General features: G+C 43.1%; 1 protein-coding gene across 4 annotated transcripts; it reads left to right on the top strand.

Moving 5' to 3' along the window:
• Positions 1 to 4,346: 4,346 nt before the first annotated feature.
• Positions 4,347 to 17,935, top strand: LOC133346050 (speckle-type POZ protein). 4 transcript variants are annotated; one of them, XM_061557344.1, is made up of 10 exons: positions 4,347 to 4,537; positions 9,097 to 9,202; positions 9,793 to 9,914; positions 10,094 to 10,245; positions 10,736 to 10,863; positions 11,643 to 11,820; positions 13,012 to 13,067; positions 13,503 to 13,625; positions 14,903 to 15,045; positions 15,208 to 17,935. In XM_061557344.1, the coding sequence occupies exons 2-10, from the start codon at positions 9,125 to 9,127 to the stop codon at positions 15,350 to 15,352; spliced, it is 1,125 nt and encodes a 374-aa protein (XP_061413328.1). In that variant the 5' UTR covers positions 4,347 to 4,537; positions 9,097 to 9,124; the 3' UTR covers positions 15,353 to 17,935. The 4 variants fall into 4 exon arrangements, with proteins under 4 accessions (XP_061413328.1, XP_061413327.1, XP_061413326.1 ...); XM_061557343.1 differs by having other exon boundaries at positions 4,423 to 4,462; XM_061557342.1 differs by lacking the exon at positions 4,347 to 4,537 and adding an exon at positions 4,539 to 4,592.
• The last annotated feature ends 1,338 nt before the right edge of the window (positions 17,936 to 19,273 follow it).

The following is a 19,273-nucleotide window of genomic DNA, read 5'->3' as shown; positions in this document are numbered from 1 at the left end:
TTTGCCGACACCACTGCGGCCTGAAATGGACACATATATGATAGGCGACGGTTTGAGGAATGGTCCTTTTTCAGAGCACTTCAAAGTACGCGTGTGTGTGTGTGCTATGTATGAGGTTTGGTTTCATTTTGGCACGGGTAAAACCCATTGGGTAATACATGTCTGAGACTTGTGTTGCCTCCGAAACGTCGTGATTTAATTGAGTTATTTTCATTTATTATTATTTTATTTTATTATTATTTTTATCTAAGTGACTTTACCGAAAAAACCTAAGAGTATGAATCCTTGCAGTCACGAAAGCTTCAAATCTAGACTTTTTAATAAATGTTTCTCCTACAACATCAGAGTGCAGCGCCACATTAAATACGCACTACAATGACAATAGTTTAAAGCGATTTGAAGCATGTTTTCTTTTTTGGCGGGGGGGGGGGGGCAGAGCTTTGTGACGTCATATTTGAGGGGGGGGGGTCTGACTTTTTGTGACGTTGTGTGACGAAGGGGGGGGGGGTCAAAAATTGTCCAAAATCGCGTGACGTCATTTATTGACGGCCCCTAAGGATCACTATGGGAACCTCATTTGCCAGTAAAAATATGATAATTGTTTTTTTACCCTTCTATCTGGCAACAAAACTGACACCTTTTTACAAGGAGTCATGTTTGCATAGACCGCAATACCTGCAGTCATAATACAAACAAAAGAACATAACTAAGGGTCACTTGATGCTCCGTTTTGACACCGTGAATTCTAAACCCCGCCCCCACGTGACCCCTCCCCCTCTCGCCCCAGGCCCCACCCCCGCACCGCCCACCAAGCTATGCCTCCTGGCATGCACCGCATGGCCATGAGACGTGATGGAAGCGATTAAAACATTAGAATAGAGGTTAATTAAAACTGAAGAGGAGGAGGAGGAACACCCCACCCACCCCACCATCATTACAGAGTAATAGCGTATGCCGGAAAACGTTTAAACTATACAAAAGTAGGGATGTGCAAGAAGGCAACACAATCTCTGGTAGGGGCATTTGAAAAATCTTATTTTTAATGTGTGTTGTTTTATGTCACCATGAAAATTAATGTGACTGACAGCAGCGGTGATACAGTGATGGGCAACTGTGGACCCGGCTTCGTGAACATTGAAGCTCATACTGGTAGGAACCACCTGGTTCCACCAGCCCACAGGGGATTATTGTATCCGTCCGTCGTGCATCCAAAAATGGGAGGGGTGGGGCTGGGTGGAGAGGGGAGGATGGGGAGGGTGGGGAGGGGAGGGTGGGGAGGGGCTGGGTGGGGCTGGGTGGGGGGTGGGAGGAGTGGGGCTGGGTGGGGAGGGGCTGCTCACCCCGTGGTGCCCTTATAAAACTCAACGTTTAACCTACTCACGCCGGCTTGTGCCCGCCCTCACAGTCGGCCATATTTGCGGAATACACCACGCCGCCGTTGACCCTGGCCATTGACCGAGCAACCCAACGTTCCTACCAGCTCCCTCCGCAGGAATGTGTTCAAACACAGTAGACTATACCGTAGTCACCAATACTCGCTGCTTGCAAAGTCTGACTCTGGAAATCAAACACGTGGAGTCACTAATGTCGACGATCGAGACGCATTCATGACAGAGGTCGCAAACGGGGTTTGATTCCTTACCCGTACCCGGCCGCACCAGGGTCGCAAACGGGTATCCGTATCCGGCCGTACCCGTACCCTACCCGTACCCAGCCGGGTACGGGTATGGTACGGGTATCGGGTACCTGATTGCGACCTCTGGGATGAAGCCATGTTGCAGGCGCTGGTGGGTTGATTCTAGGAACTTGAATTGTGAGAAGAGACAAGACGTTGGGAAATGAGTGACAAACAGTTACTCACCAGTGACTCACGGCCTACCCGTACCCGTACCCGGCCGCACCAGGGTCGCAAACGGGTACCCGTACCTGGCCGGGTACGGGTAGCCGGGTATCGGGTAGGGTACGGGTATCGGGTACCCGGTTGCGACCTCTGATTCATGACCATCGACAACCACCGGTCCCGTCAGCCAACCCGACAGCGTCAATGGTTAAAAACAAATAGAATCTCCACGAACAATAACATCGTCTTAGCGGATTAACCGCTGCACAAGCTGGTAAACCACTTTGTTCATCGTCCTCGGTGACTGATCGAATCGCATACCGAAAATCAGAGAGCCGAAAATAACAACTAACATCGGAAGGTGGTAGGGTGGGAACATCACAGCCAGTTTTTTTTACATTAACAGATTAAATTTCTCACAGCCACCTCGGCGCGCTCGCCGTGGAGGATGCTCGGCTATCTCACATTAACATGCTAATCTCTCACATTAACATGCTAATCTCTTACATTAAAATGCTAATCTCTCACATTAACATGCTAATCTCTCACATTAACATGCTAATCTCTCACATTAACATGCTAATCTCTCACATTAACATGCGAATCTTTCACATTAACATGCTAATCTCTCACATTAACATGCTAATCTCTCACATTAACATGCTAATCTCTCACATTAACATGCGAATCTCTCACATTTACATGCTAATCTCTCACATTAACATGCTAATCTCTCACATTAACATGCTAATCTCTCACATTAACATGCTAATCTCTCACATTAACATGCTAATCTCTCACATTAAAATGCTAATTTCTCACATTAACATGCTAATCTCTCACATTAACATGCTAATCTCTCACATTAACATGCGAATCTCTCACATTAACATGCTAATCTCTCACATTAACATGCTAATCTCTCACATTAACATGCTAATATCTCACATTAACATGCTAATCTCTCACGTTAACATCGCCACCTCTGCACGCTCGCAGTGAAGGATGCTCGGTGATCTCCATTAACATGCTAATCTCTCACATGAACATGTTAATCTCTCACGTTAACATGATAATCTCTCACGTTAATATAGACACCTTGGTGCACTCGCCGTGGAGGATGCTCGGTGATCTCCCATTAACATGCTAATATCTCACATTAACATGCTAATCTCTCACATTAACATGCTAATCTCTCACATTAACATGCTAATCTCTCACATTAACATGCAAAATTTTCCCTGGCAGCCCTTTGATTGGTGGAACACCCACCACCACGGCCATCGCTGCCCACCACTCACATTAACATTGGCTGATGACATTTGGCCTCCACCCATTTAAAACCTTTATAAACTGTTTGCCTTTAGAAGCTAACCCCCCGTTTCCTGATGACGACCGCTTGTGTTGCGATCGAAACGTCGTAATTTTTGTTGTTTATAAATCCTTTATATTAAGTTCGCTTGCTCGCTTGCGTGCTTGCTTGCTTGCTTACGACCGTGCAAATCTTTCGGTCGTTTTTTAACCCACTTCCCGTGATCCAATCGAGCTGACATTTTGCACACAGACTCGTTGTGCGAGACAATTAATGTTCGTGAAAAAATATTTCCAAAATGTTACACTGTTTAGGGCAGGGGTCGGCAACCAAAATAACAAGAAGAGCCATTTCTTTCCAATTCGGTACAAAATTCAGTATTTCAAGAGCCGCAATGCATCTGAGTACATACGTACTCATCGTCAAGAAGCAGCCCGTAAAGAGTCGCATGCGGCTCCGGAGCCGTAGGTTTCCGACCCCTGGTTTAGGGAAAATAAATTAAATATTTAATTACCAATTGCTTAATACTGGCACACAATAATCTGACCCATAGGTGGCAGCCATCTCAAGCCAGAGGACGAGAGGACTCTAGCCGCCACGCATATAAAGGATTTATAGTGAAAAACTTTGTTTTTACGGGTTAATTTTTGTTATTTTCTTTGAACCTATCTACGTGACTTTACCGAAATTCCAAATAATAATCGCATACCGTGTCAACCCACACGGTTTTGCCCCGTATTCTTGTACAGGGAGATTGAGTTTTCAGGTCCATACGGGCCACAAAAAATATAAACTTTCGTCTATTTGTGTTTCTCCCTCGTGATGGGGACTCTGTAGGATGAACGTTGAGACCTATACGGGCACGGGGAGAGTTTGGCAGGCGTGGTATCGCCTCCCCTATGTCAAACCGTCGATTACGTCCCAAATTACTCCATACCCATCGATTAACTCCCTGACATTTTCTCGACGGCCGGCTCCCTCTGCAAGTAAATCAACATTTGCCCAGCGATCGCTCGCAATGACTCTCCCTCCCACCCCCCCTGGACATCTGTGTGAAAAGAGCTTCACAAGCTCGTCGCATTCTCTCGAGGTGTAAATAAAGAATTCTAATTCAATCGATGAAAATCGGGTGTGACGTCACACACAGCACCCCCCCCCACCCACCCCCCCACTGTCGCTGACCCGGATGTTGTCACGGCGGGGGGCCGAGAGGGGCCACGGAGGCCGCTGCTTGAAGTGGAGAAGGCCGCCAACGCCGCCGCTGCTGCTATTGCCGCCGCTGCTGCTGCCGCACAGCTCCGGGCCCCTGCGTGCGTGGTCGGGTCGGGCGTCTCTCTCCGCCGCCGCCTCCCCCGGCCGACCCCCCCCCCCCGCACCTGCCCCCCGTACGCTACCGCCACTCGGTCACCTCGTCGACTTGGCTGCGCGTGGCCCGTGGTGGTGCGGGTTTGTTTTTATTGTGGTTGATGGTCGTGGTTATTGTGGTTGGCTAGTGGTGGTTATTGTGGTTGGTGGTTGTGGTTGATTGGCTGGTGGTGGTGGTGGTTATTGTGGTTGGTGGTCGTGGTTGATTGGCTGGTGGTGGTTATTGTGGTTGGCTGGTCGTGGTTATTGTGGTTGGTGGTCGTGGTTGGCTGGTGGTGGTTATTGTGGTTGGTGGTTGTGGTTGGTGGTGGTTATTGTGGTTGGTGGTTGTGGTTGGTGGTGGTTATTGTGTTTGGTGGTTGTGGTTGGTGGTGGTTTGTGGTTGGTGGTTGTGGTTGGCTGGTGGTGGTTATTGTGGTTGTGGTTGGTTGGTGGTGGTTATTGTGGTTGGTGGTTGTGGTTGGTGGTGGTTATTGTGGTTGGTGGTTGTGGTTGGCTGGTGGTGGTTATTGTGGTTGATGGTTGTGGTTGGTGGTGGTTATTGTGGTTGTGGTTGGTGGTGGTTATTGTGTTTGGTGGTTGTGGTTGGTGGTGGTTTGTGGTTGGTGGTTGTGGTTGGCTGGTGGTGGTTATTGTGTTTGATGGTTGTGGTTGGTGGTGGTTTGTGGTTGGTGGTTGTGGTTGGCTGGTGGTGGTTATTGTGGTTGTGGTTGGTTGGTGGTGGTTATTGTGGTTGGTGGTCGTGGTTGGTTGGTGGTGGTTATTGTGGTTGGTTGGTGGTGGTTATTGTGGTTGGTTGGTGGTGGTTATTGTGGTTGGTTGGTGGTGGTTATTGTGGTTGATGGTTGTGGTTGGTGGTGGTTATTGTGGTTGGTGGTCGTGGTTGGTTGGTGGTGGTTATTGTGGTTGGTTGGTGGTGGTTATTGTGTTTGGTTGGTGGTGGTTATTGTGTTTGGTTGGTGGTGGTTATTGTGGTTGGCTGGTGGTGGTTATTGTGGTTGGTTGGTGGTGGTTATTGTGTTTGGTTGGTGGTGGTTATTGTGGTTGGCTGGTGGTGGTTATTGTGGTTGGCTGGTGGTGGTTATTGTGGTTGGTTGGTGGTGGTTATTGTGGTTGGTGGTTGTGGTTGGCTGGTGATGGTTATTGTGGTTGGTTGGTGGTGGTTATTGTGGTTGGTGGTTGTGGTTGGTTGGTGGTGGTTATTGTGGTTGGCTGGTGGTGGTTATTGTGGTTGGCTGGTGATGGTTATTGTGGTTGGTGGTTGTGGTTGGTTGGTGGTGGTTATTGTGGTTGGTTGGTGGTGGTTATTGTGGTTGGTTGGTGGTGGTTATTGTGGTTGGCTGGTGGTGGTTATTGTGGTTGGCTGGTGGTGGTTATTGTGGTTGGTGGTCGTGGTTGGTTGGTGGTGGTTATTGTGGTTGGTTGGTGGTGGTTATTGTGTTTGATGGTTGTGGTTGGCTGGTGGTGGTTATTGTGGTTGATGGTTGTGGTTGGCTGGTGGTGGTTATTGTGGTTGATGGTTGTGGTTGGCTGGTGGTGGTTATTGTGGTTGGCTGGTGGTGGTTATTGTGGTTGATGGTTGTGGTTATTGTGGTTGGTGGTCGTGGTTGGTTGGTGGTTATTGTGGTTGGTTGGTGGTGGTTATTGTGGTTGGCTGGTGGTGGTTATTGTGGTTGGTGGTCGTGGTTGGTTGGTGGTTATTGTGGTTGGTTGGTGGTGGTTATTGTGGTTGGTTGGTGGTGGTTATTTTGGTTGGTTGGTGGTGGTTATTGTGTTTGATGGTTGTGGTTGGCTGGTGGTGGTTATTGTGGTTGATGGTTGTGGTTGGCTGGTGGTGGTTATTGTGGTTGGTGGTCGTGGTTGGTTGGTGGTGGTTATTGTGGTTGGCTGGTGGTGGTTATTGTGGTTGGTTGGTGGTGGTTATTGTGGTTGGTTGGTGGTGGTTATTGTGGTTGGTTGGTGGTGGTTATTGTGGTTGGTTGGTGGTGGTTATTGTGGTTGGCTGGTGGTGGTTATTGTGTTTGATGGTTGTGGTTGGTTGGTGGTGGTTATTGTGTTTGATGGTTGTGGTTGGTTGGTGGTGGTTATTGTGGTTGGTTGGTGGTGGTTATTATGGTTGGCTGGTGGTGGTTATTGTGTTTGATGGTTGTGGTTGGTTGGTGGTGGTTATTGTGGTTGGTTGGTGGTGGTTATTGTGGTTGGTTGGTGGTGGTTATTGTGGTTGGCTGGTGGTGGTTATTGTGTTTGATGGTTGTGGTTGGTTGGTGGTGGTTATTGTGTTTGATGGTTGTGGTTGGTTGGTGGTGGTTATTGTGGTTGGTTGGTGGTGGTTATTGTGGTTGGTTGGTGGTGGTTATTGTGGTTGGTTGGTGGTGGTTATTGTGGTTGGCTGGTGGTGGTTATTGTGTTTGATGGTTGTGGTTGGTTGGTGGTGGTTATTGTGGTTGGTGGTCGTGGTTGGTTGGTGGTGGTTATTGTGGTTGGTTGGTGGTGGTTATTGTGGTTGATGGTTGTGGTTGGTTGGTGGTGGTTATTGTGTTTGATGGTTGTGGTTGGCTGGTGGTGGTTATTGTGTTTGATGGTTGTGGTTGGCTGGTGGTGGTTATTGTGTTTGATGGTTGTGGTTGGCTGGTGGTGGTTATTGTGGTTGGTTGTGGAGGTGATGGTGGTGTCAGCGTGCCGAACGAACATCTGTGTGAAAAGATTCCCGCTCGTGGCCAACACCGGTGATGATTATCTCAACCGGTCCTGGGCCTCCCCTAGGTCGACTCGGACTCAAACGAGTACCCGGTGCGGTGCGTAATAAACATCGCCACTAGGGAGACAAAGGCGGCCTGGCGTGGTGTTGGCCACCCACCCTTCGTGTGCCCTGCCGGCCTTCGTCGGTGTTCGCCAACAGCAGCGGTCGCTCCTACAGTCTGTTAAGGCTACAGGGGCATCTATGGGGGTTTCTGGTGTTGTTAGGAGTGATACTTTGTGGAGGTTTCGATTGTGATGATGGGGGTTGTGATGGTGTTGATAATATAAGTGGTTACATGTAGTCTTGCTTGTCGTGTTGTTGTTGGTGGTGCTGTTAGCAGTGGTAGTGATGATTTGAGTATTTTTTTTAGTGGTGGAGGTTGGCACAGTGGGGGGCACATGTGGTGACATCTACCAGCCATCTGTTAACCCATGGCCTGTCACCTGCCATGGAGTCTTAGACTCGCATCAAGGTGGAGGTTGCGTTGGTGAATATTCTGGTGATGGTATGGATTATGGTGGTAGTGCTGTTAGTGGCGGTGAGGGCTTTGTTGGTGGATGCTGAAATTGAACTGGTGTTGATGGTTGGTAGTGGTATTGATAGTAATGCTGGTAATTGTGCTTGTTGGTAGTGTTACTGGTAGTGGCGAGGGCCTTGGTGGTTGTGGAGTTGCGGTTGTTGGTAATGGTAATGTTGGTGGTTCATTTAGTTAATGAGATGATATTGTGTTTTTTCTGTTGAAAACATCGCAAACAGTGTCGATGTGTGTGTGTGTGTGCGTGGAAGCCATTGACATTTTGTCGCTTGGAATTTTGTGTGATTACAAAAGTTACAGAGTGCGCCGTCCCTCAAAATATTCTATATCGTGTACTTTAATTTGTTAACTTAGATTCATCATCTTACTCTATTCAGTCACTACTGACTCCTGGACATTCCGTTCTCATATTGTTCTTCACGTTTTCCTCCTTTTCTGACATTACATTTCCTCATCAGTAGTCTAATAAATATAATTATGAAGATTAATTTCAAGTGGTTACATTGGTACATATGTCCTTTGTTTACAACGATCCCCCCGTATAGCCTGAACAGGCTGTTGGGGCAAAGGAAATGTACAAGTGAAGTGCATTTGGCAATAAATTCCCCAACACCAATCGGAATGTTTCGTTATCTTTTTCATGACATGTGCAGTTGTGTAAAGTAATCTTATTGTGAAATAAAAGTAAATCGTTGTTAGAGGGACACATCTGGAACAGAATGTTTAGTGCAGTTATTGAATGTTGATCGGAATCAACATTATTTAATAAAGAAGCATATGGCAACAGCATGCAGTGTTTTTGGATAAACTATAGTTTGATAAAGGCAACATACTAATGTATCTCAACAAAAAACATGGTCAGATCCAAAAACATGTTTACAACTATACAAATAAGCATGGAGAGGTACATGCTTAGATTTACATTGAGAGAAAGAGGAACACATGGAATAGAGACATAGCAATTTAAAAGCCAATATTTACTCTGAAGGAAAGTAAGTGGACTTGGTGGGAGATTATAAGAAGGGATGATTGGTACATTATTAAGATGTGTGGACTTAATACAAGACTGGTGATGGAATGGCAGACAAAGGAGAGAACACTTCCAAGAGTGTGACCGCTGCAGAAAATCTAGTGAGCAGATCTGCTTGTGATTGTGGTATTGCAAGAAAGAGGGATGGCGATGGTGTGGGGAGGCCTTCGTCCAGCAGAGAATTGAACATGGCTGATGAAGATGATTACTTTTTCTTAGCTGGCCAAAATGTAATACTGTATTTCAATTTGTGGGATTATGATGTTCCTTGTAGATATCGGGGCCTCACATTCAATGCAAACATGTCCAGGGCCCCGAGCCCCCCACCTCCGTCTGAAATGTCCAATGCGCCCATCGCAGAAAGCTGGTGCTACACACAGGTACGTTTCCCTGTGGCCAATCGCATTCAACAGGTCTCCCTCCATCTTGTGCCGATAAAAGTTTGCGCATGGGTTTTTCTAAAATACGGACAGTTCCCCGTTAGCTAATGAATGTAACTTTTACACATTTTTTGTTCATTGCAAAGCCATCCAAAATGGTTTCATAATTATGTATAAGTGCAATAATGGATTGCCATTGCACAGGCTATTTTTGTCCATCAGATTGCAAAGTTCATACAATTGCACTAACAGCATTATACTAGTTAATTGTCTCTGATTTTGACTGGTGGTGTATTTTTACAAAAGGACACCAGTTTTTATAAAAAGAATAGCATGGCCTTTTATTACACCATCTAATCTATGACATGTTGAGACCTGTTGTGTTACCGCTGCGCAGTAATGAACATGCAAGGTAATCCCAGAACACTAGGACCCTTTCATTTACAGTTAATGTTTCTTTCCATATAGACAGTTTGTGTTTTTGAGCACAATATTCAGATGTGTGGGTGAAATACTTCAGGGTTTGTCGATGGTCATGTATTTATGGTAATGAGTGAGCTTTATACCTGTTATGTGCTCGTGTTTTTCAGGTTAAGGTCGTAAAGTTCTCTTATATGTGGACCATCAACAATTTCAGCTTCTGTCGTGAAGAAATGGGCGAAGTTCTCAAGAGTTCTACATTTTCAGCAGGCACCAATGACAAATTGAAATGGTACAGTAAATTCTGGCTATTTTATGACATTACAAAAAATCACAATGCTCATGGAGGTGATTTATTAGAACAATTTTGCATAGTACACGTTTTAGTTCATACTATATTGTTTTAGTAATTTAGTCTGTGCGTACATACGCAGCTAATTAATGTCCATGTCTGTTTATATGTGCAATCAGGTGCCTACGCGTAAACCCCAAGGGTCTCGATGAAGAGAGTAAAGATTACCTCTCGTTGTACTTGTTATTGGTCAGCTGTCCCAAGAGTGAAGTCCGCGCCAAGTTCAAGTTTTCTATTCTTAATGCCAAGGGAGAGGAAACCAAGGCGATGGGTAAAACTACTTGTATTTAAGTGTCAATTCACGTCATGTGTGTATTTGGTAACATGATTATGTCATCAGCCATTATTTATCGACTGCTTGAAACATTTTATAAACCTTACGAACACCATCCCACATCCTTCACATGAGCTGATGTAATATCTCCGTGTCTACGTTTGATATCGTCTTGGGCATGTACTCTACTTTTCCTCCGATTCGACCACCAGTATCAACCATCATTCCATTTAGCGATGTGTCCTGTCCAAGCCCACAAGGAGAGCATGCAAACTACAAATATACAGGCTTCAGGGTTGGGATGGAACCCACGACCTCCTGTATACCAGGCGAGGTAGTTGACTCCCACCGTGGCGCATGGCTTAAGAATACATTGCTCTCTTTACACTTTGAAAATATAATTCACAGGTTTTTTTTCCCATTACATGAAATTACCACAGTTTAATGTAAGAACTGGTGAGTATTGTTTGACATTTATTTTTTACAGAGAGCCAGCGAGCATACCGCTTTGTCCAAGGAAAAGACTGGGGATTTAAGAAATTCATTAGAAGAGATTTTTTGCTTGATGAATCTAATGGCTTGCTTCCAGATGACAAACTGACACTCTTTTGTGAAGTAAGTATGACATGCTGCAGCTAATGTGTAATTTTCTATTTTATTCATTACAATTGCACAGTTGGAGTCAAGATTCTACTTAATTGAAGGTTGTCATAATTACTTTCCCTGTTCCATACAAGGACATTGTTAACATGAGTTTTCCAAGCACTTTTTTCCCCCCACTGGTGCTAGAGTTAACATAGCACAACAATTAAATAATCAAGCGTATTTTTTTTATGTTTTCTCCCTCTGGATAGTGTTTATTTTTAAACCTTTACATTTTTATACACTAGAATGTCAGGTATTACAAAAAGTGTTTTGTTTAAATGTCGCCACATGAATTCCTTTTCTTATTCTCGGACATCAGCCAGTTTGATGTAAATGTTTCTTGCCCCTGGGGGGGTCCTTTTAATCAGCCAGATTTACATTTTTTTCCTTTAAAATCCTTTACAAAATACAAGTATTTTTGATAATGAAAGGAAACACATCAAGAAGGGCTGTTCACTCCATCTGTTGTTGTGCAGAACCCATAATTAGGGGCCTCACTACCTGTTGAAACTGTGTATACAGTGTCCAATAACTTGACAAAGATATCGAATGAAAATTTATTCATATTAAAAACATTTCACGGACCACTATTTTGGCATTATTCGCAATGCTTGTTCTGATATACCATGTTGTGCAGATTTGCTTGCTTGATTGAACCAAAGCCTACATCTTCATGCAAAATGTGTAGTTAAGTGAGGTTTTGTAAAAAAATCAAATGCCTTCTCAAAAGCTGGTTGATGTCAATGCAGGTTAGTGTGGTGCAGGATTCCGTGAACATCTCTGGTCAATCCAGCATGAGTACATTGAAAGTGCCAGATTGCCGGCTGGCAGTTGACTTCGGGGAGATCTGGGACAATTCCCGCTTCACAGACTGCCTGCTTCGTGTTGGTGGCCAGGAGTTTAAAGCACACAAGGCCGTATTGGCAGGTCTGTGCCACAGCAAGCAACACATGCGTCGTTTAGTGTACAATAGAACCATATAATTAATGATACTGTAATTTATTTGTGGTAATCAACTACAGCCATTTCCTGTTTTACACTGAACTTTATTAACTAACACTGGCAAATGCTTACGTCAATTTGTAATGCTTTTTGTTAAAGGATACATCAGTAAATGTGTGTAGTGAATTCAACTGAGTCGCAGCCGCGCTTCTTGGATGCAACACATTTATTCAACCAACACATGGAGTTACTACCCCTTAACACATTAACAACCTATGGTGGTGGACCACCAGGCTAACTACACTAATTACACGGGAATTAGCTACGACGGACCGGACCCTAGCCGGGGTCCGGGTCCACATGTTGGTGACTCTTGTAGGACATAGATTCTTCAGGATAAACAACAGCAGCCGGTCCCTCTCGGGGACCCGGCTTTTATCCTCTGTGACGGGGCTGGCTCCGCCCTTAGCCACGACCACCTTCTGGAATCCTCTAGCAGGTTCCCGGCCCTGACACGTGACCACCCCTAGCCCCCCACCTGGGGCCCCTGTGTAGACATTACCAGTCACGTGTCCTTCGGGGTCAAGTGCCATGGCCCTTGGTCACCCCATTCCCATGGCTGGCACTCTCACACCCTATCCTGTAAGGGTCGGCACTGCACGCAGAGCGTGGTGCCACTCGGCACTGTCAGACAGCGCTCACCGAGCCCCTCTCGGGCCGGTACTGCACCCACGTATACGTGGTGCCCGCGATGGCAATACATCGCACGCCGTGCCTCTCTAGAGCCGGCATTACACAGTGACATTCGCGATGTCACTACATGTGTATAAATGTAATATTGTATTGTGTAAGAGATAAACATATCTAATAATCCTGTTGCTAAAGTTTTAATTCCGCTTTTATTTACTTTACTAGATCATCGTTGTGCAGGAATTCATTTTACACGATGCAGTTAAGGTGTCGGTTTTTGAGCCTCTAATTTGGACAGCATTTATTCGTGTCCATGTTTGACAAATCAGTAATGGATATGCCATGAAATAAAATATGGATCTGTATTTTACCTCTTTTGTATCTAGATTATTTGATTGCTAGATATAACATCTAAATGTGTTTGTACCACATTCCAGTGTTTCTCCAATTTACTGTATTTGCTAACAGTTGCTTTACCTTTTTCAGGTCGGTCACTCGTTTTTAATGCTATGTTTGAACATGAAATGGAAGAGAGCAAAAAGGTAACTTTCATTGCAATCTTGATGCAGCACATTAATACTGCGATCATACATTTCCAAGGTGCATTTGTCACAATTGATGGTTGATAAGTATCTCTTGAGAGTGGTGTCAAATGTGTTGAACTATTACCCTAGTAACACTTTTGGAGCGGTGCACATTTATTATCAAAAAGTATTCATTCCGAGGGAATGTAAGATTGTATTTTATAGCTGTCTTTCATACAACATTTCACAGAAGGCCATTGCATGTGTGTCAAGAATGGATTTATCACGCACAATAAATACAGTCATAGGCAAGTTGAATAAAACTTTAATGGAGCCACTTTACATGTGTTGTGTAGATGTAAAGGATGTTTACTTTATTTAATTTCATGCTATATTTTTGTCTCCCAATATATGCCGAAGTTAATTTGAATATATTGTGTTGCTACCTTGCAGAATCGAGTGGAGATTAATGATGTAGAGCCTGACGTGTTCAAGGAAATGATGCGTTTTGTCTATACGGGACGGGCTCCAAACCTCGAGAAGATGGCTGATGACTTGCTGGCTGCTGCTGACAAGGTTACACGCTTAAAATATGAATACGAGATCGCACCACCTTGTGATGTATCGGTATGCAGTTGTAGGTCGCAAGTGAATATTTAAACAGCATTTAGGCATTTTATAAAGCCCATGTCACAAATAATATTAATAGCAAGTGTATATGATGTGGACGTTCATATATACAAACAAGAAGCTACGAGGATGACTTCACATTTGTGCTTTCAGGTTTTGGAATTTATGTCCTGGGAGATTGAATTTTCAACAAAAATTTCAATTGTCATGCAATTTCACAATTGAATTGAATGTCAAACTGGTATTAGTCCATGCTTGTGGGGAGCGGTAGTGTAGTGGTTAGCGCGCTGCACTACGAACTTGGTGACCCAGGTTCGATTCCCGCTTACGGCAAACACCAGTGACGATTATTTGAACCGGTCCTGGGCCTCCCCTAGGTCGACTCAGCCTCAAATGAGTACCTGGTGCGGTCGGGCATGGTGCTGGCTACCCACCCCCTTGTGTACCGTTCCGGCCTTCATAGGTGCTCGCTAACAGCACTTGCCCCTACAGTCTGTTAAGGCTATACGGGGGATCTTTGTCCATGCTAGAGGCTAGTACGTGTGCATTGAAGTGCATATTTATCCTAAGTGCAACCATTTGGCTGTGTGTTCTTGTATTGAGGGTTTTTTGTTAATCACATTAACAATTGATAAAATTAGTAATAAAATAAAGGGAAGTGTTTTAAAATATTATTTGATGTAGCATGGCTGTATAGAAATAAATTGGAACAAATATAATTTTATTAAGGAAACGGATATCCTGCTGTTCCTGAAGATCTGCCAGATAATCAGTTAAGGGTCATTACTCTCCCTTCTGGAGCATCCTATGCAATAGTTCTTAAAGCGATTGTAATGAAATAAGAATACACATCGTATAAAGTCGCATGTTGAAGCTTTGTTCATTAAAGTTTAATATTCTGCTTGAGTTGAAATATAGTGGCTTGCAGTTGAATTGTTTATCAGCTTAACCAAACTAAGCTCTTGGAAAACGACACCTCACCTCCATTGTTATTTGCATGACTTTGTAACCAATATAATCAAGTTTAGGACAAGGACCCCTATTTATAGTAGACATCAATAAATGCGTGACTTAAAACTTAAATATGATGTTTAAAAAAAATTCTCAAACATTTGACTGCTCTATACTGCTTTTTCAAAGTAGTTGTTGGGGTGAGGGAATGTTATACAAGCGAAATAGTGTCCTTAATACTGAAATTGCACTTTGTTTTTACTTTTCTCAAGTATGCATTAGAGAGGTTGAAGGTGATGTGCGAGGAGGCACTATGCACAAACTTGTCGGTGGAAAATGTTGCGGAGACTTTGATCTTGGCCGATTTGCACAGTGCAGAGCAGTTGAAGGCCCAGGCCATTGACTTCATAAACAGGCAAGTCTCGTGAGCGTGTGACTGTCACTGAGCTGCATAACATTGATGATGCTTACATGGCAATTTGCATTACAGTCCCTTTTAACGGAGACTAACCGTTTGCCCCAATCCTTATAGACACTGCGTATTATGAGCTCACTTAACCCTGACTTGTACTTGCAGTCATGCGACGGACGTAATGGAGACGGCGGGCTGGAAGTCCATGGTTTTGTCTCACCCTCACCTGGTTGCGGATGCTTTCCGCGCCTTGGCCACGGCCCAGTCTCCACAGCTGGGACCTCCACGCAAGCGTCTCAAGCAGACTTAACAGTGGCAGGCAAAGAACATCTACGACCAGGAAAACTTGAGCTGCACAGTGCGGTTATTTACCTGTGGCCTCCATGCAAACAACCGTGAAGACTTTGCATCAGACTACCAGCTTTCCTCTGCATTGAAAATCATGTAAATTTAAGCAAATATGTTTACTTTCACAGAAAGGTGGCCAAATTCACTTTACCATGTAATATAGTGCTACATCTATACAACTACGACCCTATAAACAAGTACATATTTAGAATAAGTGGAAAACTACAACCTAATAAACACCACGACATATCCCAATTGAGAAAGTGTAAAATTAAACGTTCGATGTGATTGTCCCTCCCTGTTGGCAGGACAATTTAGTTCAATTGTTTAGTTAAGTAAAAACAGAACGGTCTAAAAACCCTGAAATGTCTACCTTAACACTCGGGATGAGTATTCGTCCAGTGTCTGTGTACTCAAGGTTACAGATAGTGGTATAGGGAACAACCAGTTCTGAAAGGTAAGAATGTGCCAAGCCATATAAGGCCTTAATTCAAGAGGTAGACTTTTGAGATTGATTTTTTATTGCACAGACAGCTTATGCATTGACTAGGACAGAAGTTACTATGATTGCTAAGTTTTAAGACTGACAAAGATAATATTGCAGTCGTCCATCCTGCGTATAACAAAGCATGGATGAAGTGCTCAGTGTAAGAAAAGGCAAGGCAGCATCAATTTGGCTATGTTACACAGTTGATAACATTTCACTTTTTTGCTTGTATGGGCTTTCATGTATGACCCAGAGATGTTTGGCTTACAGCAAGAGTAAATCTTATTTCCATCAATGTTGTAGTTTTTATTCACAGAAACAAGACGTGCTGTTTTCTAAGTATTGTTTTGTATTATATTGTCATTTGTTTTTATTATGAATCTCATCTATTACCCACTCGTAGCATCAGGTCAACCTAGAGTTTTACGTGATTGGAAGGACCATAATTTTCGCATCAGCGCTGTTTTACGTAACCTCCCATTTAAAATTAAATTATACATAAAAGTGCATAAGCTTTGAAGGATTAGACACACTGATTTTGAAGCACCATTTAAATAATATTCAAAGCTGCAGGATAAAATGAAAGTACAACACATGAGCAGTGTCATGGATTTGAGTCGATTTGAAGAATATTACAATCTAATGCAAAGTATGTGTTTGGGATATGAACAAATGCAAACGACAAGAATGTTGGAGTTTTTTTTACGTGTTAAACGTACAAAAACAAGTTGGTTAATACATGCAAAATTAACGATAGCCAGTGTTGTAAGCAGTCTATTTATTTTGTATTTGTTTAATATTTTAGTTTCGTCCTTAAAATATATTATATGCTAAAGATGTATATGGTACAGTGCACTCTACCGATTCATTTAAAAATGGATAAGGTGATTCGGGGAAGTTCTTTGTTGCCATGGTGTGAGAGTTAAAGCATTGAAATCTGATTGGGTTTCTCATCTGCAGCAAGTCTATGCTGTCATGAGTGAGTGTGACAAAAACTCTTAGAAGAGTGTGGTGGACTAATTGACCCCTGAAATATATCGGACAGTGACCGGTAATGTACTCTTCAAATTGTTGCCTTGTATGATTTCCGAAATTGAAAATACTTTGCGCCAAATGTAAATGTTTATTGGAAAATAGATATACTGTAACTGCCAAAAAATATATATAATTGCAGTAATAATAATATGGCCTTTGTAAAAAGTGTGTGTTTTGAAAAAGTGTGATTGCATGCAAGACAGTTTTGAGTTCTTCCCACAAGTTTTTTTTGCATATTCAGAGATGAAAATATGTTATAATGGTTTAATTTAAGTTTTTTTGCTACAATTGTAATACAAAAATATAAACTTGAAGCTAGTAATGCGGTATAGTGCCCCAATGTTTGACCTTTTATCTTTTTCCATTACAGATAATACTGTTCTGGATGTAATATAAATGTTTTGTAAGGCCCTTTTACAATGAATTGTCAGCAGATGATTGGAATGGCAAAATGAACCATTCTTGTATATTACGTGTTTTCTAAATTGATTTGCATTATAAATGGCAATATAAACCCTTTTCATATGGTAAATATATTGGCGTTATCTGATCTCTTCTAGAAACCAGTATTTGGATATTAGAAAAAAAGCTGCTTCGAGCTCTGCAGCACTCATTCCACATTTTTTTTTCATTAAAATTGTATTTGATAATGTTCATATTTTCATTTGTGACATTTTGCAGTGTTACTCTTTGGTTCTTTCGGTAAAGTCACGTAGAAAGAAATTACTACGTGACTTTACCGAGTAATTCCTGCAGTCACGAAAGCTTCGAATCGATTTTGCAGTGTATTTAAAAGTTGAATAAACATGAATGTACCTGGAAATATGTCCAGTTTAAGTTGTAATATTTTTTATTGTGGCAATGTTACAGGTATGTGTGTATATGTCAAATTTCAATTGACACCCAACAGCAACATTTGAACAAATTGTATTTTGGAGCCAAAGGTAAACTTGAAGTGTATATTTCCTTGCCACTTTTAAAGGCATGTTTACCATGTGTTGATAAACAGTTCACTTGAGAATTGTAATGTGTTCACTGTTCATCATTTACAGCGTTTTGTCAACCCACTGCTTAAACGAAGGCCTCACCACACACCATGTCGGTCATACTTCACCTACTGATGTTAACTGTGGCTGGGAATTGAACTGGTTGCTTCGTCAGTTTCCTAGTGCCACAACTCCACGCAATTACATCCTGTTTAGTTTGTATAATTATAAGTCGCATTCTATTTTTGGTGATCATACGTTCAGTATTTTCTGCTGAACTGAGTGTTGGATTTATTCCTTTTAAAGGTACTTTTTTTGCTCTGTTATATTTTGCTCAGGTAACAGCTCGCATTTGCAGTAAATGGTGCCATACATCAATGTCTTGTCTGGCATTAGACACGTCTGTACGAGCAGTGTTTTCATTAGCCTCCATTTATCAGTTAGGGGAACAACTGAGCTCGAAGGGGCAGTACGTGTCGTTCTGGTCACTCAACACGAGGTGTACTTTTCACGGACTACTGAGAAAACGCGTTGCAACAACAACATGCAGAAATACAAACTGACAATTTCAGCCGGTGCAGCTTTATATCGCATGACCACATCGATTCACGTTTCACAAACTTCTTATTCATATGTGCAGACGTCTAGCAACTCCAAGAATGTTTCTTTAGATGGTAGAGCCGGATCATTGCGTCAGCTGTAGCAGATTGTATCACTAATGCCTCCATTATTTTTGTGAATTGGGTATTGAATTGTTCTTTGTTCCATGGTTCTGGGTGACCCCATTCGCACACTGGAGAGTTTTTTTTTTTCATTTTTTGTGTATCGACCGGATGTTGTTTAGGGTCGCCCATAAGCTTTGCGGAAGATCGAATCCAGGTCCCTTTTACATCGTGTCTTTCATGAGGCGTTTGTGCCTTGTGGACTTCATTCGGATTTCCAAGAATCACGTTTGAATGTTGACTTAAAGCTTTTGTGGCTGCAGGAATTCATATTCTTGGGTTTTTCGGTAAAGTCACGTAGATAGGTTCAAAGAAAATAACAATAAACTTTTATTTGAACCTATCTACGTGACTTTACCGAAAGACCCAAGAATATCACGTTTGAAGTTACATTGTTGAAGTTTAAGCGCAGTGGATCAAAAAAGGCTTGCGCGACTCGAGTGCTGGCGATGGACTTATTGAGATCCGAGTGGATGGGGAGACGTTCGTTTTTCCACGATTTGCTGTGCTTCCCGGACAGTTGCAGTATTGAGGCAAATGGATGGGGAAGTGATGTGTGGCAACTCGAGAAGCCAGGGTTTTGGGTCGGCTTTAAGGTTCCAGTGCCACCGCATTGCATCGTTCAACTGGACATCAACAAGCCGGGTGTGTGC

Source organism: Lethenteron reissneri, chromosome 23 (genome assembly GCF_015708825.2).
Source record: "Lethenteron reissneri isolate LAM-NWPU_2019-01 chromosome 23, ASM1570882v1, whole genome shotgun sequence".
Classification (NCBI taxonomy): Eukaryota; Metazoa; Chordata; class Hyperoartia; order Petromyzontiformes; family Petromyzontidae; genus Lethenteron; species Lethenteron reissneri.
The sequence above is the reverse complement of the archived record's forward strand: the minus strand, read 5'-3'. Positions and strand labels throughout refer to the sequence as shown.